The following is a 27,908-nucleotide window of genomic DNA, read 5'->3' on the forward strand; positions in this document are numbered from 1 at the left end:
ACATGCATTTGATAAACTGAATTGACATTTCTGGATCCAGCTTGCACAGTACATGTAGTGCTCTTCATGCAGGAGCCGTGGACAAATCTCATCCTCGATGGCCTAATTCCTGCACATTTCCAGTATGGGGGACAACAGGAACAGGCCAGAGAGAAACATTTTGCTAGGTCAGAACTGAAAATCTGATGGTTCTCCCAGATATATTTTTCAATCCAATTTACTCAACACAGGCAATCTATTCTTTGATTTTTTGGCAGTTGCATTTTATTCCTTTTGTTGGGGAGGAGCTAAACCTGTCCCATCACAGTCAGGTACCCAGCTCTGGGTAAAAACGTGCACCGTGACAAAATATAATCCACTCTTCCCTGCACACCTTGTAAACAGCTTGAATTTCATAATAAAATATTAAAGCTTAATATTGCAGTTGGTTCCTTCTGAGTATCAAGACTTGGAGTAGCCCCAAGCATGTCAAACATGCATTGGAAATGCTACATTTTTAAAGCAAGGCAACGTGTTAACTGGTATTCTGCAATATCCAGTCTAAAAACCTTTGAACAGTTTTTAAAATTCTTGAAACCATTAACTACTTGATGACCTAATAGCACTAAAATGACCGTTAAACTTTAGAGTGGGCTTTTAAAAAAGCCATCAATAAATAAAATAATATGAAAATGCTGCTCTGCTGCTATATTTAATCCTACAACTGGAAAATTGCTTCTCCTCCTTAATCTAACTGCAGTATTCCCACTGGTTTCAAAGTAATTCCACATATTAGCTTGTAACTTGGACAAGTGCCATACCAGAGTGATTCTTTGAGCTGACAAATTAATAAACCAGGTAAGATGGGCAAACAGCCCTGACCTGTGTCTCCCTTCTCCTTCCAGGTACACCAAGGGCAAGGTTGGATCTCTGGATGCCACTCACTCACTCCTCCAGAGCAAAGGCCCTCCTCCACACAAACCCCTGGATAAATCATTTATCCTGACTCCTTTCTCAAACTGTTAAATGCTGCTTACATCTATTCCTCTTGAAATGATGCTCACAGCCATAAGTATCATAATTAATTATGCAGATTATTATTGTACATGACATACCTGTTTCTTACATTTAACCATCAGAGCAAGCTGTTTAGCTGTGACAAATGGGAATACATGTTTCCAGTGCTCTTCTTTTCAATGAAGAAGAGGCTCACAGAAAAAAGGCTATTTTTGTTGACCAGAATCAAATGGGAAGGTTTTCCATCCACCGCCTCATAGGTTCCTTCCAAAATTTCCTGTTTCACACAATTTCCCAATATCAATTTATGAATATTTCTTTATCTCTGGAGATGTTAATACAAAACCTGAAGCAGTCAGGAGGCAAACATCCATTTGAGCATCTTTCAGCTATACATGATATTCAGCAACACGTTCCTCACCTAAACTGCTCACCCCCCCCATGCCACCGGGTCAAGTGATGAAACACCAGAGCTCAGAGCTAAAGGGGACAATCCAATGCAAAAAAGGCTTGGGAAAGAGGTTCCGTGAGGAATTCCTCCAGCCACAACAGGGAAAGTAGGCTGAATCCTTCAAGAGGAACAGCAGCCCTGCTAGCAGCAAGTGGAAGGTCGACAGAAAGCCCTGTCCAGAGGCAAAAAAAAACGGGGATCTCTTTGTTTAAAGGTGGTAGAAGATCAAAAAGCTCTGAGGACCTTTGGCATCCTGCTGAGATCAGTGCAGTATTTGTGTCCCAATGCACCTGGTTTATATTCTCCAGCACAGTGGCTGGGGAGCAGGATGTCAGGCTGCCTCACTGTCTGTGAGGGATCTGTCGTTGAGCAGGGAGAAGTGGGCAGACGACCTATTGACTGCACAGATCGATTCCTTTTGTTAACCTGGCCCATGGAACTCTGCCAAATTTTAGCACCAGTAAAATCATCTGAAATTCCCTTTTAACTTGAGGATGAGGTTTCTGGCTCTTTAAAGCAGCCTGCTCTGACATCAGGCAACGCAAAGGCACTGCTGAAAGAACACTGCAGTGAAAGGCCAAGAAAAGTTCTGTTTGCCAGAAAGTGGAGTTGAAAGGCTTGCCTTGGGAACTGTAATCAAACAGCCACATTAAAGCTGTGCTGGATCTCCTGAAGTCCACAGGAATCCTCAGGAAGGCCCCGCTCACGCCCCAAGAAGACAATGAGTCAGCGGCTGCTCTCTCTGTTTGAAAAGCTCCTCTATTTCTCCCTCCATTTCATTCCTGTCAAACCAAAGATGAAAGACCTGGTGACTGTCACATGCCTGGTACCTCCTGAAGCACGGGGTGCATCAGAGGGCAGAGGAGCAGCTCCACTACACAGGAGGAGAATAAAACTGGGGGGGCTGGAGAGGGACTGCTGATGGAACAGCAACAGTGGAGAACCACAGCCCCACATGCAGCAAATGACGGGACCCACCCTGTGAGAGGACAGATCCTGGATGCACTCTGTGGTGCTTTGAAGTGATGCAAAGAGGAGAAGACAGCGTTACTTGAATCAGGAACCTATCTATAGCTATATAAACACAAATGTATATACATCAAAATATTTACAGCTGTACGCTTTCGTAAATCACTGCGCTGCCTTCAGTCTGCAAAACATTGCTGGTGATTTCAACAGCTAATTACTTGGTCTTTCCCCCCTCATTCTCCTAGCTCTTTATTCACTATAAAAATGAGAGTTGTAACTCCTATAAAATGTTGATTCAATTCGAGACACTTGGTAAATTTACCATCACCCCTTCCAAAGCCAAATTAGGGAACGCCCTACCAACCTGTTCCTGCTTTATAAATAAATCGTACTTCCTGACGCAGAAATTAAATGTGTTGCTTGGGTAGGGTGGTGAACTGCAGGCAGACTTACATTTTATGGAAATCCATGACAAACAGGCTAATAAGGATTCTTTATTTTGCATTTACCAAGTTCCATCTTTCTGTATGAGCAATATACCATGTAGAAGATGACTTTGAGCTTTTCTCTGCAGATAAATCTGAGACACTCCCTCTTATTTATTTAACTACTGACTGTTCAAAAAACCCATTCTTAAAGCTGAACCCTAAACAATCTTTCTCTTTCATTTTTCAAAACACAGCTTTTTACTTTCTTGAGTCATCAAACCGACAACTACAGTCCCAGTTTGGCTGAAATGGTAAAAAGGTGTTTCAGTGCTTGCTGCTGCCCAGTCGTGATAATTGTGGGTGTAAACGCATGCCCTTGTTTCAGAACTGGGAGTTGGAGGCTGCATCCTGCCCATCTTATTTAATTATCACCATAAGCTCTCCTCCTCCTCCTGCCTATTCCAATGATGGATCATAGCTCATACTACATTAGCAAATTTTTTTTATGTGGGAACCATTTCCTTATTATGGCTTGCATTGTGCTTAGCACAGTAGGACTCTGTCCCTATGTGGCATCATAAAACAGTAAGCATAAAATAATAGTAGTAATTATCAGTAGAAAATAATTAGATGAAAAAGACTGTGACCTCCCAGTGACAAATCACATAAAACCCCAGTACATAAAGCATTCAGGATTCTTAAAAGCATCAGCACCAGCAGAAGTCATGCTGGCGATTAAGACAAGGCAAGAGGCCACGGATGGAAATATTGTAATGCCCTCTGGGAGCACTTCCATCCACTGTAGCCACATCTGTGCTTCTCTGTAATGGGAAAGACAGGCTCACCTGGAAGCTGGTGAGTCACCCAGAGAAGGAACATCTCTGTCTGCACCAAATACACACTGCATGGGGGAGAACAGGGTTCTGACTGCATCACCTCATTGGGAGACCAACACTAAGGGATTGCAGCACTATCCTCTGAAAAACAAGGCATGGACTGGGTGCAGGAGCTTCCTAAGAAAGCTGCTTTATGCCACTGAACCTGCAGCGTTTTGCTCTGAACCTCTGTTAATAACACAGTATTATGAGAGAGGTTGCTCAGCAATTCAGAAGATGACACATCAGGAAGCAGCACGCACCTTGCAGAGCACTTAATGCTCCATTCAGACATTCAGACACAGCAGCTTTTCAGAGTCAATGACAAGCCACAGCAGCCACCCAGAGTCCTGCCCTGCATCGCTGGTGATGTCACACAACACAGCTCCCCTGACTACAATCACAGCTCAACACTAGACTTGAGCTGAGGATCTATCTCATGGTTTCTTTTGTTCAGAGGTCCCTGTGTACTTATTTCTCATTTTTCAGCCAGGCAACATGAAAACACTAATAGAAAAGAAGCACCCCCACGAAGGCGATAATGAGATGGTAAATCTAGGATCCTCCTGGAGTTCCTGTAAGCAACAAAAAAGGAGCTGCTTGAAGAAGAGGTTTCCATCAGAAACACAGAGAGTAAACTTTTAAATACTGCATTTATTCAATAAAAATATTTCAGTGAGGCTGCACAGGCTACACGTTTGCAAGGGAGCCTCTCCAGTCCCCTGGGTAATGAGTCCACAGTTCCAGCCAGGAGCTCCAGGACCACACTGCATCTGTTCTACAGACAGAAGGTGCAGGAGGTTTGACTCCAGCAGTTCCCATCCCTGGGGCAGAGGGCATTTGTGGCTGTGCCACTCCATAACAGCTTCCTCCACCTCCACTGACCTGGCTCTACAGCAGCATTTTCTCTTTTCCCTGTAACACCTAGAAATGACCTATTTATTTGACATGCAGCTCAGTGCCTTAATAACTTCGCCATAAGTGGTGGAATTTGCATCCCCACTAATGCTTGGACTGTGGAATTATCAAAAAAACCATTAAAAATATTAATGATTCTGTCACTAAATGGCACATTTTGAATGGCACCTGCTGTATTAAACCAAGTTTTTTTGCTGTGAGCAAAAAGGATGTTTATTGAAAAGAATGTTTAGTTTGCAAAGCTCGGGTGCTGTCCAGCCTGACTGGCTGTATGCATTAAGCAAATCCTTGTACAGAGATTACAACACAATTTCCTCTCATTAGTGTAAAGTGAGGGACATTTTGAACTTTCGTGGGAAGACATGTTTCAAGAAACCAGAGAAGCTGGTGTCTGGAAGGTAACCACAGGGTCATTACTGCCACTGTGCTGGGTGAGAACTCAACAGCAGCTATAAAAACTGACCTGTGAGAGCATCCATGGAAATGATTCCTTCCCAGGACTTACAGCACAGCCTGAAAAATGCACTTTTTAATTTGGTATAGAGACTGTTAACCAGCTATGCTCTGTCATGGCCATATCCTTCTATCCCCTTGAACACTGAGAAGGTGGTAATGAACCTCTCCCCAAAGGCACAGAAAATACATCCCTTTACCAACACCCCTTCTGGCAGTGGGGAAGAGATGGTTTTGTCCAAGTCTGTGTGCTCTGCTTTGGGAAGCAGCAGCTGGCTCACTCCCTTCCACTGCCTCAGAGGCATAATTCCCTTCTTCAGCTGGAAAGAGGAAAAAGCTTTCTCTCCTTACTCCCTTTTCTGAAAAACCTCATACATGAGTGCTATGAGGGGAGGACTGCTGGTACTCCACTGCTTCCCCAGAGCCCCGAGCTGCTGTAACTCAGCTGAGCACCATCTCCTGAAACAATCGTTTGTTTATATTAAATCTTACTTCAAACATGGTAATGGTATCATTTTATATTTATACAGAGCTATTCATCCCAGAGGATCCCAAAATGTTTCAGCTACTTATGGGCAGCAGCTGTTTAATAGCGGATGGTATGAGCGCACAGCAGTGCAGGGCAGGAGCAGGCAAGAGCTCCACATCCAAGAGAAACTGCAGGGGGAATTCAGGCAGGTGAAACTGAATTACCCAAATTGCAATTTAGCCAAGACGCCTGGGGCTAACATCTCTCTGCTCACAAAATGTTGCCCTTAACAATTCGGAGGGCATTCATCTGTTGACAAATAGAGAGAAATGTCTTTGGGTATTCATGCAGCTTGCTCAACTCAAAAGCAAATTGAAAATTATAATAAAGCCTGTTCCACATTCTTCATTCATTAAAGCTGTGTTTGTGCCACGTTATTTCTGGGCACATTAGCATCTGCTGGGAAGAACTCATTAAATGACCATTAGCCTGGTCTTCTCTCCTTCCAAGACAGTGCAGGAGCTGAAAGTCTGTCTTTCCTCCATGGCACCACACATGAAAATGGCAACAGGACAGGATTTCATTTTGGCAAGACAGATAACAGAGGAAGTTTTTTTGTTGGAAGCAGCTGTGAAATAGAAGGAGAAAGGTGCAGGAAAAAACGCTGCTGAATAGCAAGCCTTGCAAAAGGTACTGCCACAGTCATCGAGGAACAACTGCAGTCACCCACAAAACAAAACAGGGACAGCCCTGGCCACTGATCTACAGAGATTTGCCTCAAATTCACAGATCCCTGGTCCATGAACAAGTACTTAGGGTGTTGAAATGTACTTACAGTAATGGTGCTAAAGAAACATTGCTTGGCCCCACAGTTTTGCCAGACCCATCTGTAACAAAACCACATCTGCAGCAACCAGAGATGGCTGCAGAGCTAACACAGCCTGAGCTCCATGGAGGAGGAGAAAAACTGTGGGAACAACTAAGCTGAGGAGAGAATGAAAAAAGAATCAAATTTGACATGGGGAGCACCAAAACCCAAAGCAATTCTCAAGGTCTCATGGTTGCCACAGTACAGATCAGCTCTGAGACAAGCTAGAGGTGACACATTTACATTGCTTTGCTTTTCAAAACAAATTACTTCTCACTCCTACCAGCAGAGCACAAAACATGTGAGCTGGAGTTCACAGACACAAAAGTAATATTGCAGCTGCAGGAATAAAAAGATGGGAAGAACCTTGCACTCCAAAAGTAAATAAAATAAGTTGAGGGCTAAAAATTGCATTTGAGGATTTTTATTTTATGAAAGGCTTTCCTGGTGGAGAGAGTCCATTAGGGCACTGGTTTATGGCCTGTCCAAACATTACTGGCTCATGTCTTCTTCCTCTTTTTGATTTACAAAGATATTGATTTGCAAGGAATTACAAGGAATAATAAGGAGTGACGTAAATTGTCATACAGGAGCACAGCTCTGCAGTCAACTCCCTGCCAATCATGTCTGTGACAGTCTTTCTAAACATCCAATTTGGAGTAATGTTCAAAAGAGTCTGTTGTTGGCAGTCATGGAATAATCCAGCAACTGTCCTCATGACCACTTAACAAAATCTGTAGATTTACCAGCCCAGGAGATTATGCCTTTCCCTGGATTTATGGCTATTTGGTGCTTTAGCCTCATTTCTCAAAGAACCAACATTAAAGAATCTCAGTGTCTCTGCGCTCCCCTCACACACCCCTCCAGAAACTCTGAGCCCCCTTCAGCAGAGATCTCTACAACTTTTATCAACAAGCTCCAGAAAAAGCTGCTGTGTAAGTACCTCCACCAAGGAGAGCTGCAGGGCGAGCTCAGCTCCTGCCAAATTCCCAGGCATCCCCCTGGGACAGAGTGCCCAGGCATGCCCAGCCATGGACAGCACTGCTGCCACAGCACAGGCTCCGGAGAAGGCAGCTCCAAGGGATGTCCCAGCAGGAAAACAGGCTCCAGCAGTTCACCTGCTTGTGTTTGCTGATCTTCCTTGTCACAACCGCTCTGGCCAAACAGGTTTTGGAACCTTCCCAATGATGTTGTGTGCCAGTGAGTTCCACTGACTAATTAGACACTGCACAAAGCCTTTTCCTTCGGGGTGTCTTGGGTTTCTCTGACTATCCCCCCCTTCCCTGCAACCCAGAAGGAATTAGACAGTCTACATCGCAGACAGTAATTACTATCACCTTCTCCTCTTAATTGATCTGGCTCCAGTGAGCAATAAGAAATTAAAATAATTAGCAGATAGTGTTCCTGAAGTTCCACCCACACTTTTTAGTCTATTTATTTTAGAATCAGCTGGGTCCATCTCTTTCCCTGCCTCACCACATCTGACTTGCCAAGCTTGGAGCAGTTTCCCAACCCATTCACAAAACCCAGCTGTAGCTGCTGTGTTGGGCAAGTGCTCTATCACCAGCATGGGTGAAACAGCTCTTCCTGAAGGCTCATTTGGATAGCAAGGGAGGCTCAGTGCTCTCCTGTCCCCTGCAGAGACGGAGCATTACGGGGAGCTCTTCATGCTGTCAACATTTACACATTTGCTCCACTTTCGCAGAGAAACACATACATCCAGGTTGGGAAGAGAAGCTGAAGTCTTGGAATAAAAATAGCATATTTAAGGGATTAATTTCATTTTTGTTCCTAGTGATTTCAGCATTGCATTAATTAATGTTCCATCTTGACTGCTGAGCGTGGACAGATTTATTTTATTTTAATAGGAGGAGAGAGCTTTGAGCACCATGTGGTTTTTCCCAAGCACTTGCTCCTCCAGTAGCTAAATGTGGAGATATCACTTAAAGTAAATTGTGCCCTCTCTCTCCCCTTAGCAAATAGTCAGTGGTTTTGTTTTTTTTTTTTTTAATTTTTCCTTCTATGCACAAATAATCTGCATCTATTGCCCTCCTTTTGAGAAACAAGAGAAAATCCAGACCCCAGCAAAGTTCAATCTTCCCCTCCCTGCGCTCCGTAAATTTAGTCAACAATATTAATCCACATCGAACAATTCTGCAGAGTACAACAACAAGCTGGTTACACAGACAGGGATGCACTCAGAATTTAAATGAGTTCCTGTTATTCTCATTCTCTTCAAGCCTGCACAGTGCTGAAGAAGCCTGTCTAATGTCTCTTTAACAGAGGAAAAAAATCAATTTAAAATATTTTAACTATTCTGCTAGTACTATTGTCTGTACTCCTGAAGGAGAGAGTTTCTTGATTTGCCCTCCCTCCCCAATTAAAGGTAGTCATCAAAGATACACATTGACCCAGTTGTCTTGACAATGCTTTATGATTAAAAGACTCAAATACCTTCAGCTTATCGTGCATTTAAAAATATAATGAAAACAAAGAGTAATTTAACAATCTGCAAGTTTGTTGTTTCTTTATTCCTTCTACTTTAAAATTCTTTTAATAATTTTCTTTTTCCTATTGCAATGCTACTAATGAGGACAACTCCGACACTCATTGTGCTAGGAGCAGTAGAAACAAAAATAATGATAGAATATGCTCTTATTTCATCTGCATTCATACTATACATTCTCCCACCCTCAACTCAACATACTGTGTAGTGGTTGGACTAATGCCTATCAGGGAAATGGTGAATATTTGTGAGTATTTAAGTCAAATCAGGTCATAGTCTGTTCTTCCTGCACAACACTCACTGAATTAAAACACATTATATTCCCTTGTCTCCTTTTCTCCAGCACATCAAGGGATTACTCAAAAAAAGAGAAGAGATGGTCTTGGCTACCTTTCAAAGTAGGCTCATCTGTCTGTCTGTGTCCTCTTGAGCAGCACCAGGTGCACAAGTTAATGTGGACTGTGCTCCTCCACCACTGGCTTCAAAGCCAACGGGCTCACGAGGGAACTCTCTGACAATAATAATAACTCTCTGAACTCTCCACCAATCATCTCCATCCCTTGCTCCCTCCTAGCAATCAATACAAGCAGCCTGCTGCCTTTCACAGCCAGGGAAGCCTTTCTATGGATCATATGGACACAGGAACAAGGATGGCACTGACAGGCACAAGTGCCCAGGGTCTGCAGAGTCCCTTTCACTGGAGCAGTAACAGAAGCGGAGACAAAGACTGAGAGAAATGTTGGAATACTGACTGTGTGAAATAAAAAACAGCTCTAGGGCTGAAGATAAATTCCTTCATTAGAGCCACTCCTTACACAAAAGTCCAGTTAAACTTTGGCCCTACAACACTGTACCCCAAAACAAAAACCCTAATGTAGCCCAGAGTGGACATTTTCACAGCCAAAGCTGACTGCTATTGGTGTGCTGAACTGACTGTGACAAAGGAATGTGTTTGCTTTTCAAGGCCTAAATATTAAATAGCATTTTCTTTGAAAACTTTGCTTGAGAAAAAAAAAAAAACCTTGCTCTCATTTGAGCTAAAAATTTTTCTTGGTGTTTTCTCCTGGGCTCTTAGAGCTCCTTTACACATTCTGTTGTAAAGAAAGGAGGAAGAATTATGGTAATTTAATGTTTATTCTTCTTTGAGAACCACTCTTGGCTCTTCTGTATAAATAACTAAATGCTCTTAAAAGTCCTAACATACTGAAAAATACATTCTATTTGAGACTTCTCAGTGTGAAACCTATGGCAAACCAACGGCTGTCTCCTCCTCCCTTATTTTTCAACACGAGTCTGATACTTCCCTCTAGTTTTTCTCACCTGCTGTTCCAGCAGCAGCATCCCACCAGGTACGAAGAATGGGGACGTACCATGCTCCTATTGGGACAGCAATGCTACTTCTGTGATCAGTCCAGCCCTTGCACTCATTTCTGTCCATCAGCACACAAAACTGCTCTGCAGGCTCCACTGGGCTGGGCACACACCTTGGGAACAAACAGCAGCGGCAGGAGCTGATGCCACTGTTCCCAGGAATACTGCCAGAGATGTGCCCAGGACCAATCATGAGGAACTTCAGAGCTCACATTGCACAGCCATTCCTGTGCCAGTGGGGCAGCCACGATGAAAACTGCACTAACATGGCACATTGCTCTTGTTTTAATTGAAATGAAAGGCTCAGGAAATATTGTAATTTCTGGAGAAAACCTCACATCTCCAGATATCTGTGATAGTAAGTCAAACCACTTTTTTTGTTTCCCCCAAGTCTGAAATTTCCATGCACTTTAGGCTAAAACACTTTCAAAAGAGCAGAAGGACACAGAGGTTGCTTGCGAAGTCAAGGAAGAGAAAAACGACAGCTCGAATTTTCAGTGGATTGAACTGCCCGGTGGAAATATCTCTCACTTCTCACTAACGAGGTAGAAAGCTGAAAAGGAACTGTGCTCCTCACTCAAGTGAAAGAGAACATGAAAATTAAGTACAGCATCTGCTCCAGCATTGGCTCCAGAGACCTCAGCAAAGAGGAGCAGAGATCAAGCCAACCTGAATTTCAGCATCAGCTCCAAATGTACTTTTCTGCCTTGGGGAAACTACACCTCCTCTACTGCCATTTTTTTTTTCCATTCATAAAATGATGATGATAATATTAATTACCCGAGGCAGTTAAGCTGAAGTATGGATTTTCTTCCCACATATTTATTCCACATTATTATGGCACATTTCTATAGAAATATAATAGCAGAAATGTTTGAGCTTTTCTAATCTTTACCACACTACAGCTGCATTTGTAAGCACCCAGAGCTCAAATTGGCAAGTATTTGTTCTCTATTCTCATATTGATTTCAATAGGACTTCTGAGCACTGAGTGTTTTCAAGAGCAGTTTACATGCACAGGTCTCAGAGTAGCACATTGTCAGTGAATGGAAATGAATACATGGTAAAAAATAACAGCTGCAAAACACAGGGGGATGCTCGACGTCAGATGCAAAAATCCTCAAAAGAAGAAAACTGTTCAGAAAAACTTGGGTTTCTTTTTTTTTTCTATGAAGTATGGAGATTAGCAGACATTAAGCACAAATACATATTATTATACATGTATCTCTATAAACACATGATTTTCTGTCTTTCTAAAACTGTTCAGAATGGAAAGGAAAACTACACAAATGACTTGTTGATTGCACTGTGAATCTAAGAATTCTCTAATTATTGCTGACATCTCCTCATAATTTCAGAAGCTAAGTTGTTTAAAAAAAGGAAATCAAATCCTGACACTAATAACTGTATCTTGCAAGTTATTTTCCCCCTCTCAGAACAGTAACTGCTTGTGTGTGTGCTATAGTCCTTTTTAATTCTTTAAGATACTTTTACAAACAAATGCAAATATTGATGATGAAAACTCTTAAGAACAGTAATCATTTTTCAGCAAGTACATAAACCTCTGGAAAAGAGAAATCGGTGCTTGGGTAGCACATGCTGAGGCCTCTCTGCATTTTAAGAAACTCCCTGTGCATTTGAGGTGGGAAGCTGGGAGATGAGGAAGCTCCACACACCTGCTCTGCTCTGTCTAAGTCTGGGCCAGATTAATTTGGGAACTGATGAGGTCTAAGCCATCTTGCCAGCACACCTATTTATGAAATCCCTCCTGACTCAACAGTCTGGGCCAGCAGAAGACACAACACCAACCTGAAGCCAGTCCTTGCGAGGGATGCAGCAGGATGCACAGAGACATCTCCCATCTTTGGGGAACACAATTTTGGAGGTCAAGGCACTCTGCAGCATTAGTAGAAATGCAGGGATAATGATAAATGCTCTCTGTCTGGCAGAGAGTTATTTAGTGCATGCCAGAGTACAGCAGTAAGAAACTGACACCATTCTCCCTCTGAAAGACATTCCCTTCCTTTCTTGCAAATCCATTCTTAATAAGAAACTTGCACAAAGAAAGGTGGCAGCAATCTTCCTTCCCACATTAAGAAGACTAAGCTCTGAATTCTCATTTTGTGGAGAATGCTCCTTTAGAGACAGGGTGGCTATAAATTTTTTTAGAGAGACATCATTTCTGCATAGCACAGAGAGGTGAATTTGGATTGATGTTTACAAGATGGCAAGACACTGCTGCCCAACAGAATTAAATGTTCCATTTTTTAAAGAAGGCAATTCCTCAAGAACACCACTGAGGCTGATCACAGAAAGGGGGAATGCCATGAACTCCCAGTCTTCAGGCTGATCAAAATGCAACTTGTGCAGAAGAGGTTGGATGAACCTCAAGTGCACAGCTGCTTGTTTTACAGTTTCATTTTTTACATTCTGGAAGTTTATGTGATCTAATTAGCTATTTTATTTCACAAAAATACATTTTGGCACTGTTGGACTTGGAACAACTCAAATGCAAGGGGTTTCCTTATGGGGGAGGCAGACAGGCACATGGAAAACCAGCGTTATGCTTCCCTTTCAGAGACATTAGGACGGGGAAGCAGAGCTGGGCTACACACGCACAGAGATTACTTCACCAATTTGAACCTTTTAGGTGCTATATGTATGTTTAAATCTAGCTAAGAAAAAACTGACAATGCCTAGCAGGAGCACGTAAGCATTACTGCAGCTTAATGAAAAGGCTGAGGAAGCAGGAGAAGCAGCGTGTGCTCAGCCCTGGGTTATCGGCACCGCTGACCCCCAGCCCACAGCCAGGCAGCACCTGGGACGTTATCACAGAGCCATCTCCTCCCCAAAGCCCTCTGGTTCCTCCTCACGCTCTGCCTGCCCTTTCCTGCAGCAGCTCCTCTGCTTCTGATTTTCTCTGGTTCCCTGACAATGTGGATTGTGATATTTCTCCTTTCCAAGCGCTGTCCAAGGGTTATCCGAGGTGCGGGTTCTGCCAGGGAAAACACAGCAATTACGTTCCTGTGTCTGTAGCTGTTCGGCAGCACCAACACCCCAGGGATGACATCCTGGCCACGAATATATCCAAGACATCTGGATAAACGAAAACATCTCATCTCTGGAGCCAAATGTCAACCAGGCACTTTTAAAAAGCACCGAGATAAAATATCTGCCAGTGCTTAAAAAGCTGATACAGACCTGCTCACTACTTGACCCAAAGCGGTTCTTAAGCAGGAGCTAAGATGCATCCTGCTCCCACATAACTCTTTTCTGAGAAAAAACTTTTTTCACAGCCAGAGGACAAAAATATGCCCTTCCTCCTCTGCCTTATCTTTGTAACATGAAGGAAAACCACCCAAATTAAAATGCCTGAATTGAGACATTACCAGGAGATTTTGAAAACAAGACAGAGCCTCTTGTTAACATCTTACTCACTGTTTTCACGCCACCACTCGCGATAAAAGCGAAGTATTAAGGCATAAATTAGTCATAGAACAGCTGCATACTTAATACATACAGTCCTTTTAACTCCCAGGGTCTGTGTGGATAATGTGGAGCTGTACATTCACCATGATGGGATAGAAAGTACCAGGGAAAGGATGACTCTCCCCAGTTGTATTCATCCAAAAGCAAACACCCAGCAACAATCAGGGTGTGTAGTCTGTGGCTGTGAACCCCCCACCAGAGATATGGGATAACCAGTGCTTGCTTCCATCACTTCTTGCATTAAAAGTGCAATTTGAGTAACCTGAGGCAAATCATGACACTGCAGAACATCTTGGAAATGTTCGAACAATGAGCACTTTGTTTAAAAGGATCTGTGAGCGCAAACACGTCTAATCTACTGAAAACCTCAATCTCTTTCTGCTTGTCCTTGCTTTAATCCAACTCACAGGAAGTGACATTTAGCCCCAACTGACAGGGACTGATAACAAGGACAAAATACTTTTGTACTTCAATGCCCATCTACCACTATTGAAAATATGAATGTCCTTTGATGATGCAAGAAGGTGAATTTGTTTCTCTTATAGTGTTGATGGATTCATTTCTTCTCATTAGAAGAAAAAAATCTTATTGTGTATCTTATTGCCAGCAGCAACATGATTGGCTCCCAACCTGGATCAGGCCTCAGGTCTGACAGTGTACACGGATTTGATGAAAGACAGCCCTTACAGAACAATTGGCTGATCATGGGGAAAGAGCACTATTTTACAGGCAAAAAATATGGCACAGATAATAAATGATGGGGCTGTCAGAAAAATAACAACCTATGCACTTGAACATGCAGATAAGAAATTATTTTCTCCTATCATTTGACTTGCTTTTACAAGATGCTTTTCCAAAGTCACATCAGTGTCCTGGCCTGTCTCAGCTTTCCTGGAAAACACATCAAATGCACATTCACCAAGCACCTTCTATGACCACACATTAAAAACACTCGTTAATTTACCTATTAATCATTTATGCAGGAGTAACTAAAGCACACTGGCACAGAAGTGTTGGTGTGTAGTGGTGTACATGCAATATCCATGGGCTCTGAGCATTTATTAGATGTGGTGATGTGCTGAAATGGTTTCCACACTATTACTAGCTCTGCTCTAAAACTTCTCTAGACCAAGGAGGTTCTAATTTTCCTGTTCTGTTCCATACTTTACAATCTTAAGAATCAATTTGCATTTCCTTGCTCTTTTTCCTAGCTTGCCTTCTTTTTTAGCAAAATTTTCAGAAAGAACAACAAGCTTTTTCAAGAGATTAAGGATATTTAAAGTATCAAATAAGCAAACACCTTTCAAGCAAAGAGCAGAAGGGTTACTCAGGACAGTGAAACTTTCGCAGGAGCCATGTCCTTCAGCTGTGAGAAGGAGAGTGGTGATGGGTTATCTCTTATTGCTGGCATGACTGATTGCTGGAAAAGAGCTGCAGAATGAGGCCAAATTCCCAGCAGAGACAGGGCATTAGGTATAGAATTAATTGCATGGGATGGTGTGCCAGAATTCAACAGTCCTGGCCCACCCCAATTCCAGCCCCGTGCTTGGTAGGGGGATTTTCAGCACCAAGTCCCACAGACACTCCTCAGGCAGCCAGATGTATTTCAGCTGAAGGATGCAGCCATGAATACTCAATGCCATAAACATGTTACCAGTGACACAGCATGGAGATCTGCTCTGTTATAATTTAGGAGAGATGCTTAATCAATTGCCTTGACTTACTAAGCTTTACTGCTTTCTAAATGAGCAGCAATACATAACAGAGTTTTCAGCCTGGTTGTAGGAACCATGATCATTTACCCCATTAAATCAGGAGGAGGAACACAGGCTGCTAGTGGGAGCATGTGCTGATTCTTGTATGCAATTCTCTGACAGCAAAACACACTGCAAAAATACATTTGCTGTTTCAGCTGACATATAACACAATACTTTGAAAGAAAATATTAGCTTTGCCATTGCTACAGCTACTGGTGTGTCCCCTCAAATTTAGTACATGCAATAGGCAGCAGGATAAAAACATCCCAAAGATAGCAGAAGAATTTATAAGTCAATGATCTGCTTATGAGGAATGGAGACTGCTGATACAAGCTGCAGTCTTACTGATAAAAAAATGGATTTCCCATAGCATTGCCAATAGCACTGGGAGCTAATTGGCCTGAGCTTGCTCCTGCTGACTGTCCTGTGCTCATCTGGGCTTGCTCTGGAGGACCCAATCAATCACAAGCCCAAGCTGCAGCTGACCTGTAGGCAGCCACAATTAAAACTCAGCTCCTACTTACTGAAAGGCAGAAAGTGAATTTAACCTGATCTAAGTAAGGGAGAGAGTGCTTGAAACCACTTGCAGTCCCTGAGATGTTCTATCACTTCAGACAACCCTTTTCCTTTTTCAGCAGAGCTTTTCATTGCCCACAGCCTTCAGGAGAGCTCACACACCATTTCTGCAGCTGGTTCCTCTCCCAGATGCAGGGTGGATACATCAGGATGCCACAGCAGCCCAGGATCCTGGGGAATCAGTTACACAGCTCTTTAGGAACTCACCCAGTCACTTTAATGAATTGTCTACCTAAAACTAATTATGTGCTTGTGCTCACAGCACTTTTCTGGGCATTTGACAATTTATTTGCCTATGTGCTACAGAAAAGCAATACACAAGGAAAAACCCTCTTGGAATAAGCCATGAGTGGCAATACATTCCGAGGCAGGCTGAGCACATCCTAGGAAATGCAGACACTTGGACTGTGAACCTGGATTAAAACTGGCTCAGTGGTTTCTAAATGTACAGTACATACAGGAGACAGAAACTGCACCAATTTAGCACCACCACTGCCTTTATACAAAAGCTACACTGAGAACAGCAGGTCACAGGGAAGTCAACAACAGCTACACTAAATCTCCACAATTAAAAAATAAAAACATTTCATAACGGCTTTTATTTACCAATTGTATATTTTCAGAGGACTCATTCAAAAAATCCAAACAATGAATTATTTTCAATGGAAGCTGAATTTCAAAACTTTTCCCACTACATAGTCAGCCAGGTACCCCCAAAAATCTCCTCTAATGTATTTTTCAGGCTGTGTAGTTTTATCATTCAGAAAGTAGCACTTCTTTTCTCAAAAAGAATGAGTTAAGGGCAAGGCAAGTCATATTTCAAGCTGCTCACATTTCTGGTCAACTTCAGATCTCTTCGTACATTCCTGTCTGAACCCTCTTCCCCCCATACAGCAAGAAACACACAGCTGGTCAGGGTAGAGCAAAACTGAACAGTCAAGTAAATGGAAAAGTTCCTCCCTGGAACAGCAGGAATTTGCTTTGGATGAATACCCATAACAGATTTCTTTGACTTAAATACTGCTCACAGACAATGTTAGTATTTAGGAAAACAGAAATTGGTATTTCACAGTCAAAGTAAAAAGATGCTGAAGTGCTCGTTACACTGACCTGTTTCTCTAGCAAATAATGTGCATTTGTTCAGCCAGTAACATGTATTCTCTCAGTGCTGAAATCCCTTCTGCTTTGTAATTGTCTAGGAAAAAATAGTTTCCTGTAAAATGTCACAGGTTTTTCTAGCATCAGGTGTATGTCCACTTTTTAGCTCCACAGAGCATTTCCAATCACAAACTTACAGGAAGAATGTAATTACCATTTAGATACAACAGGACAAGATGACAGCAATTCAATTGTTGCCCAAATCATAAGATTTTCAATTCAATCCAGCATTCATTCTCTGGTTTTGGTGACAGCTACAGTTGGGCAGGAAGCCCAACAAGGTTAATCAGGCAACAACTCCAGACCAAACACTTATTATGAAGGAAATTCTTCTGGAGTCAAGTTTCTTGGCTCTGTTACTTCCTCTGCAGAGTGAAGGTCTACACAGTGCAAACACTGGAAAAAAAATCCAAAGGACCAAACACTGAAAAAGACAAATCACTTCAGTTTTTCAAAACTGTATTTCAATCATGACCTGCACTGCAGGGAATAAACATCATTTGGACTCTAATTCCTTTGGAAGAAACAAAAGAGCACATATGAGTCACTTGGGAGAAGAGACCAACCCCATTGTTTCTTTGCTATGTTTCTTTAGCAGACATCTGGAAAGCTGAAGTCCCCCATGAGAAAAAGGGGTAGGGGTTGAGAGAGTCCTCCTAGCTCTTTATAGAATATTTCATCCACCTCTTCATCCTGGTTGGGTGATCTATAGCAGACTCCCATAAGGATATCTTCCTTGTTGGCCTTCCTTGATTCTCACCCATAAACTCTCAAATTTAACGTCACCACCATTAAACTCTGCTCAGCAGCTCAATAAAAAGTAAGAAAAATCAGAAAAAAGTATGGGGAAAAAAGGTCATGCTCGGGTCCCCATGTTTTAGAGGATTCCATCACAGCAGTGGTGAAAACATGAGGGCCGAACTCGTGAGGAATTCAGCCTCCTGCCTTTTACCAGGACCTGGCGCTGCAGGGACAGCACAGGCACTATTCCACCTTTTGCCTCCTTATCTCCTGCTGCTTATCTCCTGCCTGATGCAGCCAGCTCTGGCTTTGTCATTGCCCATCCCTTCAGGACAGAGTCACCACTCTGCTGTCAGGAGATGCAGGTGACACAGAGCACCCCAAACGGCTTATGGAAAACACTCCTTTCTTCCAGCCCTGCTAATCTCTCCATTAATGGGATTCTGCTTATTCTGCTGTTCTTTGTGCTTAAATCCCTTGGGCTCCCCAGGCACTGACTGCTAAATTATGAAATGGTTTTGAGAGCTTTGGTTGGATGTGCCATCATGTTACACGATAGCTTTTTATAGGTATAAGGGAAACTCCAACCCTGAGGGTGCTGCTCTCCTCCTCCCTATCCGTGGCTCCTTCAGTCCATCAGATATTAAACAGTACTTGCCCAGAAAAAGAAAGGATTTTTTCTTCCTCCTCTTCTTCTCCTTGTTTAAAGTTTATTAATACTGTCACATCAAATCTCAATGCAAAGTGATATGAAATGTCGTACACTAAAAATAATGTGCTGGAAATGGGTCAGTACTGAAATATTTGCACTGTCTACAAACTGGTCTATTATCTACTCCAGTTTCAAGCTCTTTCAATCCAATTCTCAAGTATACCAACACGACAGGGAGTTAAATTCTGATGAATTTTAAGAGAAATACAGACAGAACTGAGTATTTAGGTCACTGTTAGTGAAGTTATTTTGAGGGGACTTCATCATTTTTGTGTAAAATAATGAAAATGCTTTTTTCTGACTTCCCCCTCCAGTGCTGACAGCTCCCTAAAGCTGACAAGGTGCCCATGAGGTGCTCCTTGCAGTGAGAGGAGAGGCAAGAAGAGCATGAGAGGAAGAGCACTGTGGAATCCTTGATGTTGGAAGGGACCTTGGGAGGCCATCCAGTCCAACCCTCCACTCAAACCAGGGGGAAAAAAGGGAGAAAAAAAAAGAGAAAGATGGTTTGTACATTTTAACAAACTGAGAAGGCATAGAGGGAAAGTGAAATGGCAAAGATGCCTTGGGAGGCAGAGAGAACTGTCCCAAAGCTTTACCAGGTCACTCATCAGCTGGCAGAAAGGACACGAAGATAAGTAAGGATGTAGCTCTCCCCAACTCCACATGGAAAACACTGGCTGTGGGAGACTACCAAACCAGCAAATATGTGCTGGTAACTTTACACTGTTAATAGAACCATGTACTTCTGCCACATGCTAAGGTGTAGTAGCAGGAAAGAACTCTGCTGTAAGAGACGTGAGCAATTTACTGAAATACCCACAACACAGCCAATGTCCAAAGAGCTGTCATCGTTTCAGTAAATAATTAGCAGGAAGCTGGAGTATTACTCTGGGAAGTAGCTGGCTCGGGCTGCGCTGGGTACTGAACAATGACACCCTCACAGCAAGGACAAATGCCCATTCCAAGTTATTTACTCCTTTACACTGCACATGCACATCCTTCGAGGAATGGCTCCAATCCACCTGGCACCCAGGAACGTAGGAAGCAGTGTCACAACATTTTGGAGCTTAAAGTGCAGGCACAATGTGCCAAACTGAGGTAACAGATGGGGATCCAAACATTGCTAAGTGCTACCTAGCAATGCAGCATATGCAGTGCCTGGAAATTGTGACATCATCTCATGAATGAAAAAGTCTTGCCCTAATATTCTAATTAGATACTTAATCAAGTGGAAAAAATGGAGATGAGCAAGGAGGAATGGTACCAAAGGTAGGAAATATGACAGTGACAGGAACAAAAAGGATAATCCCCCCTGGTCCTAGTGTGGGACAGAAGTGTGGATACTTTGCAGCCCTCATCTTCCCCCCATTTCTGCTTCAACAGCTTCTGGCACTTGGATAGGGACAACCTGTGAGATGGGTTTGTGTTGAGAGTTTTGGAAGGGTAGGCTGGTATCCAAGAATTTAAGATAAAAAGCTAAGCAGACTTGCAGAATACATCCACCTCCTGGAAGCTAAACATGCACTGTACAATTGGAGGGTCATCAGTCGGATTATTCTTCTTAATTGTTAAGTATGTATCAGTTCTACATGATCTTTTATTTTTATTATTTGGGGGGATTACGATAAAGAGAAAAATTGGTGCAGAATCCTGAACACCCAGCTTGAAAACTCTGGCCTTCAGTAAAAAGATGAAAACACTTTTTACTGATTCAACTTTCATTCTAGACTCATGTAATTTAATCAGATATGTTCACAGCTAGAATTGCTGCATGCTGGAAATCCTTCCTGGCAATATAGAAGCTACCACTTTACCACTCCACAGATAATTTTCTCATTACATTATATACTACAGTTAGGAAAAGCTCAGTTATATTTACAAGCATACAGTTCAACCACTGATTGTAAAAATATGCATAATGCGTAGCTAGCTTGCCCAAGTAATTAATGTGATCATGCATTCAAAGCAGGTAAGTGCAATAATTGAGTTGCTGTGCAAGCTGTGCAAGTGCATGCACAATTCTGCACACCTAATGTTTTGGGAGGTTTGCCCACTTGGGGAGATTCTGAAGTTCTGCTTTGCAATCACAGCTTAGAAAATAAAAATAAGATTATTTCCTGTGCCATAAACTGACCTAAGCACCAATGCTACTTTCCCAGTATAATTAAATGTTAAAAGCCTTTAATTAAAGAATATAAATCAGAGTGAATAATGTCTGACCAGAGCAGGCTTACCATACAGGCTGCATCCAGTGCTGAGAGTGCACAGAACAAGGCCATAAAAATGCCATTCACACCTTTTAATTGGTACATTTGAGCATTCCTTTTATTGCTCTGCCAAACCAGCAATGGTATCACCTCCCTTCTGAAAACATTTTCACTCTCCAAACCTCAACCCAAGTGTTGACGATGACAAATGGTGGCCCCTGCTTCCCTCAAGCCCCATCCAGAGCAAAGCAATTCTTTGCCCTGGAATGCCTGAAGCATACCTGGGCTTGGAATTTAATTCTCTTTCGTATTGTATTTCTTTCCATCTCAAGCTCTTAGATAGGGATTTTTATTTGTTTATGTATTTATTTTGGGGACAGCAAGTGTTATTGGTTCCCTTAACATGGCTGTGCCATTGCACGCTAAGATAACATGGGGAAGAAGCTGCTGGATAAAAAGTGGGGGAAAAAGCTGCTTTTTTTCCTGCTGAGGGGCAGAATCATCTCTCTCTCTCTCACCTTCTCCTTCCTCCTCTGTGCTCTCTGCTCCCGAGCAGCCAAGTGATGGGTATCTATATATTGCTGGCATAATAATATATTTATGGATTGTGAGCACAGAAAACTACTGCAGGGTAAATGCAATCAGATTTACAGATAAACTCGAGGCCTCTATAAATCTGGACTACAACAGAAATTAGAGTGAGAGAGAATGAGGGGGAAAAGGGTTTTTGAATCTGAATGCTGAGATTCAGCTTCAGCTCAACAGTATTTAAAAAGCTTTTGTTCCCACTTTCTACAAACAGGCAAGCATTCAGGGTTTGCAGCTAACATCGAGGAACACAGCAACAGATTTTGAGCTTGTAAATAACTTCCAACTGTGTATTCAATTCTAAATTTCAGTTTATACTGCGCTGGGTTATTGTGTAAGAGTCAAATACAGAAAAGGAAACTTAAACATGGGATAATACAAAAGCTCAGTACTACAAAATTCAGCAGTAATTGTGATGCAGAAAGAAAACAAACCCCAGAAAGATGCATCAAAGACTTTTACAAATAATTTCAAATACGGAACCACTCTAAGGATTTTGTGGTCAAATCTTTAATAAAGAATTCCTCAAAGAAAAATATTTGAATTATTTACTCAGCCCTGAGGAAGTGAATAGAGAATAAAGCAGATGAAAACAAGCAATCAGAAACGCTTCTTTCAAAGTTGTGATCTAACAGTAAAATGTTGCTAAATAATGGGAATGAATATCCTCATAGATGTTGAGTATGCAGGAACAAGCTGGGCCAGCTCTCCCTGCAGCCCTGCAAGCACAATATGGGTTTACATCTGGTCTCAAGAAGCACCAGGCAGCCCTCAGACGGTTTGGCTGTCGGTTCAGACGAGCACCCAGCAGCTCGGGGTCTTATCCAAGGCTTACTCAACCTACCTGAACCTTCTGGGCCAGCAAAACGGAGCTGGCACGCTCGTCAGCACAGGCATCTGCCTGACATTGCTGGCACTGCCTGCTTCCAGTGGGGCTGGAGCTAGAGCAGGAATAATCCTTCTCTCCTGACATTTCCCATTGTCAGAGTGGCAGGAGGCTGGAAGTGCGGAGATGCACGACATGCAGGATGAAAGAGGAAAGCATTTAAACCACCTGAAGCAGAGTTTGCAGGGAAAGCCTGGTCGCCAGGAGCCAGATTCTGCTCTTTGTCATCCTCCCATGGTGTTAAAACCACTTAAATTTTTTTTATTTTTTTTTTAGTGTGTTTTTAACCCTGAGGAGATTACCACATAAACAAGTTGTTTTGCAGTGGGAAGTCTGAGGGCCAAATGGTGCCTCTCTCCAGCATCTGAGGGGTGCATCCCACTGTGTTCATCAACACTGCTTGAGGGATCCAGCACAAGTGTGTGGGGCAGAGCCTGATCCAGCTGAGCTGCGGGACCTGGCCAGGGCTGGAGCAGCTTCACAAGCAGCACCTTGACTCTCCTTTGCAGCTGGCACAGGAGCCCTGGCTCCTGGGCATCCACACCTACAGGGGTGGCTGTGGGGAGCCACCAGGACCCCCAGAGAAAGCTGAGGATGGAGAGGCTCTGCTGCACTCTGGGGGCTCACTGTGCTGGGGGGAGCTGTGATGGGCTGGGAAAGCATCACACAGCAGGGATGGAGCCTGCCCTGAACAGCACAGGAGGAACACAACTCTGGAGTGGGCTGGGAATTTAAGTAGGGAAAATGAAACTGCAGAGGTGGCCTCTGCAGCACAAATTATCTCTGAAAAGTAACAGCTTCTTGTGTAAGGCCAGATGGGAACAAGGAGAGCTACTCCACACCTATGGACTCTCCTGGTTGTGCATAAATAATAAAGTATCTTTATGATCAGCTAGATGGTCCTGGGAAGACTGGGGGAACCTGGAAAGATGAAGTACCCATAAATGGAAAAAAAACCAAAATATTTAATGATTTGGTTGTGCTGAGAGAAGAGGAGCTTTTCCCCTGGAGATGGGAGACAAGATTTTCTGGCTGGGAGAGCTCTGCTGCAAGCAGCAGCCTGGGCACTGTGCTGGGCAGCCCTGTCCAGCCTGTGGGAGCCTCTGCCAGCCAAGAACTCGCAGCTCTAATCCGAGATCTGTCACCAGTCACTGCACAGCCCTGGGCAAGTTACTTAACCTCCTTGTGTCTCACTTTCACCATCTGCAGGACTGGGCTAACACTGCCTTGGCCAGTGGATAGGGGCATTCAGGGGCTTAATCAAGGGTAGCTGGAGTGATTAAATTCCAGCTGCTCGGTCTGTGGCTGCAAACTCTCTTACAGTGTCAGGTCCTGGCACCACGGCACACGAGCCAGGCTCCGTGTCCTCAGAGCAGGGCAGGGAAGGAAGGAGCTGCCACAGCACAATATATGGGTCAGCATCTTCCAACTGCAGCTGCCAACGTGCTGACTTGGCATCAGCCTCCTCCTGGCCCTTGGCTGAGGCACACCAGAGAAATCCCGTCACTCCCAGCCTGCTGGAGGTGGGAACAGAGCCAGGTCGTGCCTCCAGATGGAGCCCAGTGAGAAATGAGTGGACTGCACCTCCACACAAGGGAGCTGGAGCCAGGTACACGGTGCCCTGACTGTGATGGAAACACAAAGGCATGGGAGCTGAGCTCCATCTGCCCTGCGGAAGCGCTCCCGACTGGCATCCCAGTGCTCCTGGCCACCAGCCCAGGCAGGACTGAGCACAGCCCAGGCAGGATGAGAGCACAGCCCAGGCAGGACTGAGCACAGCCCAGGCAGGATGAGAGCACAGCCCAGGCAGGATGAGAGCACAGCCCAGGCAGGATGAGAGCACAGACACAGCCCAGGCAGGACTGAGCACAGCCCAGGCAGGATGAGAGCACAGACACAGCCCAGGCAGGATGAGAGCACAGACACAGCCCAGGAAGGACTGAACACAGGCTCAGCCCAAGCAGGATTGAGCACAGGCTAAGCGCACAGGCAGGATCAGTCCCACCCAGAAGCTGAATAATGGACCAGGGCCACCAGACAGCACCAGAACTGGAAAACAGAGGGGTCCTGCATGAAAACCCTTCCCAGCTCCAGTTTAGTTCTTGCTTATCCCACCACTTACCTCCTGTCATCGTGAGCTGAGTCCCCTCAGACACCTCCCCACTTCAGCTCACTGCATCTCTCCTCATCATTCTGTTCAGTCAGACACACCTCCCTTCTCCATGCATTCCCTCACTGGCCATCAAACAGCCAGAAAAATATGGTCCATCCTTCAGCTCTTCTCACATTTCAAAGAGGTTTTCATGCTCTTTTCAGCATTTACAGGACTATTCAGGATAAGAGGATCCATATATATATATAAATAGGTATGGAGTACACCTTGGAATAAACGTCAAGGTACAAGTGATTGCACAAGTTGCAAGGAGACTCTTTTAACAGGAAAAAGAAACTATTTCACCTGCAATCAGTAATCATTGCATCACCAGGACACATTAAAATGATATGGTTATAAGTCAACCCTATAAATCCATGAAGCAACCTAATTTCCAAGATCCATGCCTAGAATTAGATGACAGAAAAGTAAATTTTACATACATCAAGGAATTTCTTCTTCAACTTTCTTTCCTGGGATGGCAGAGGGAAGGTGAGGGAAACCAGTCCCATGGATAGCAAGAACCATGTCTGTGCTGCTGGTACCACTGTGACAGAGCATGAGGGGTGTCAATAGACTGTCATCAACCCTCGCCACATGAGATCAAGCATTCTGTTGCTGACTCTGACTCCCAGCAGGAGCCAGCCAGAGCAAACACCAAGAGAGGATTGTAGTATTTGGCTCTGGGTTTTCACAAACAACTTTATTTCTCCCTGTGTCCTGTGACCCAAGTAATAAAATAACATTTACAACTCAATTAAGGCATCTCAAATACAGATCTGTGATTTAACATGCAGACACTTGTGGTACTGCAGATTTAATATGGTAATGACTGAACAGATGTTTAGGAAATTGTGTACACTGGCAGATGCTGACTGACAAAGGATCCCTGTTTCAGGTGTTTGGCTTCCATGGGTTTAACACATGACTGCCAAAAAGTCTGTTCCCTGCTCCAAGAAGAGCAACTACAGAAGCCCCTGTGCTTTGCATCCATGGCAAATTAAAGTAAAATCTAAATGTCTCCTGCATGTACAATGGAAGTGACTCAGCTTCCTCTCCCTGTGCTGCACAGGTGTGACTACCACCACTCCTTGCAGTCTGAAGAAGTAACTCCAGACATGCTCAGATCAGAGCTGACTCCAAGTCAGGCAAGAAAACACAAACTGTTTTTAAACCACCACATCCTGTAACTGCACTTTCTTACCGAGTGATGCATGCCACTGGATTACAGGAGACTGTTCCCATTAGGAAACATAATTCAATACAACAAAAGGTGGCAAAATTGAGCCTGGATTGATCAAGAAGATTTAACTTCAAATTGACAATATTGCTGAGCAGTGAGGCAGGGAGCACAGGCATAATTTGGTTTCCTGCAGCACCACTCCAAATGATGGCTATCAGTATTCCAATCAGTGGCTGATGGTTTTATTTCCCCCATGAGTTTCTCCAGGTCATCCCTGACAGTTAGAAAAGTGCTTACTCGCTTGGGCTGCACTGAGCAGATGGTTCCTGATCAGAGATTAGAGCTGGAGCAGGGGGTCAGTGGGCTGCCAAAAACCCTCATCTGGGGGCTGCCTACTGCAGTCACCCTGGGGACAGCAGTTTGCTGACCACTACAGACAGGTGACATGCTCAGCAATGCTACTGGACACGTCCAGATATCCCTGCAGTACAGCCAGTGCTCACCTGATATATAATTTATATCCCTGAGACTTCACTGCCTGGTGTTACAATATCACTTTTGCCTCCGGGTCACTCGGTATAGACTTCTGCAGGAAATGGAGGGCACACAGAGGTGGTGGGAGAGAATGATTATAACCCAGACCATCCTGCCTCTGCCCAATCACCACCAACTCCCATTTTTCAAACCTCAGATCAGCATGACAACAGCCACCTCTTTTCATAGGTTTATTTTTACTCCCCCCTCCCCAGAAAAAGGGAAAAGAGAGTGGAAAGATGAATAACATCCAAAAGCTGGTGGGGATGTAGAACATGAGCTGGTATTTCAGGGCCAGGCTTCTGGAACTACTGCTGTGCATAGCATCCATTTTCTTCCTCCTGATGTGGTTCAATGTAAGTTTTGGCATTGACTTATCATGGAATTCACACACATTTAAACCAGAAATGAACCAGAGCTTTACAGCTGTGGACTCTCTATGGTGCTTATTTTTACCAAAACATAAGGACCAATTCTTGCCAAGCACTGTGCCTGTATTGTTTTTGACCAATTGTTTTTGACTGGTGCTTTCCCAGTTTCAGTAGGGTTTTGCTGCCACAGGAGGAAGACAAGGATAATGTTATGCTCTAAGATCCTAGGGCAAAATCACTTTTCCCTGAGAAAGGTGATGAAGAAACAAAGCTGAGCTTTGCTCTGGTATAAGAGGAATTTTAAACACCATTTCTGATACTACTGCAGTACAGCAAGAACTATTCTAAGGACAAGAGCCAAGCATAGAGTACATACCATACAAACCAACCACAGGGAGCCATGCCCTCCAAACCCGTGTCTATACAGAACAAAGGAGAAGAGAGGGGAAAAAAAAAAAGATGGAAGTAAGTCACTGAAGGTAACCTGGAAAGTCACTAACAGAGTGAGAACCACAGTCTCCTGACCCCTGTTTTAGTGTCTTCAAAACCATCTGCACCGTAACAGCAAGTGACTGTCAGCAATCACCTTGTTTCAGGGAGTTGAAAAAAAAAGGAAAATATATCAACCATTTTACACTTCTGAAGAAGACAATCTTATTTTCCCCGAGTACAGCATCCTAAAAGAATGTTGCTTAGATACAGTACTACACATACAAAAATAGGTTCCTAACTGTTCTCAAATTACACAACAATATTAGTTTGGGGATACTTAAGTCTTGCTTACTTGATTCTACTTTAATCTATTTTCTCACATGTGATTTAATTTTTATATGCATTTAATTATGCACTTCTGTGACAGAATTAAGTCAGATCTCAACCCTACAAACACTTACATGCATGGTTAACTTAACACACACACAGCCTCACTATGAATTTATGGATGTCGCATTGGAATGACCATGGTTTCACTGTTTCCCATTTATATGATGTTTGCCTGATTCATTCCTATTATTCTTTTATTCCATTGATTTGTTTTGACATTCATGCATTTACTTCCAAGCCAATACATCATTTGAATGTAAAAGATAAGACTCTTCAGGAATTTAATGCAATAGACTTCTAAAAGAGGACAATTGGGAAGTTATATCAGAGAAGCACATTAAAAACAAAAAAAATAAGAGAAGTTACATCTAACCTGCCTTGAGATCTTTTTCTATGGTCATAAGCTGGAAATCTGTTTAGAATTGCCA

The 27,908-nt window shown here is 43.3% G+C and overlaps 1 protein-coding gene across 2 annotated transcripts in view; it reads right to left on the reverse strand.

Annotated features, from left to right (window-relative positions):
- Nucleotides 1-27,908, reverse strand: part of CDH4 (cadherin 4) — a 419,557-nt gene that overhangs the window by 245,421 nt on the left and 146,228 nt on the right. Inside the window, exon 3 of one of the 2 annotated variants that reach the window (XM_038159242.1) lies at nt 27,035-27,077. The exons of the other annotated variant lie outside the window; for it this stretch is intronic. Coding sequence (XP_038015170.1) covers nt 27,035-27,077 — 43 coding nt within the window. The remainder of the gene's footprint in view (nt 1-27,034; nt 27,078-27,908) is intronic. 2 annotated transcript variants of the gene reach the window in all.

The sequence above is a fragment of the Motacilla alba genome, chromosome 20 (genome assembly GCF_015832195.1).
Source record: "Motacilla alba alba isolate MOTALB_02 chromosome 20, Motacilla_alba_V1.0_pri, whole genome shotgun sequence".
Taxonomy (NCBI): Eukaryota; Metazoa; Chordata; class Aves; order Passeriformes; family Motacillidae; genus Motacilla; species Motacilla alba.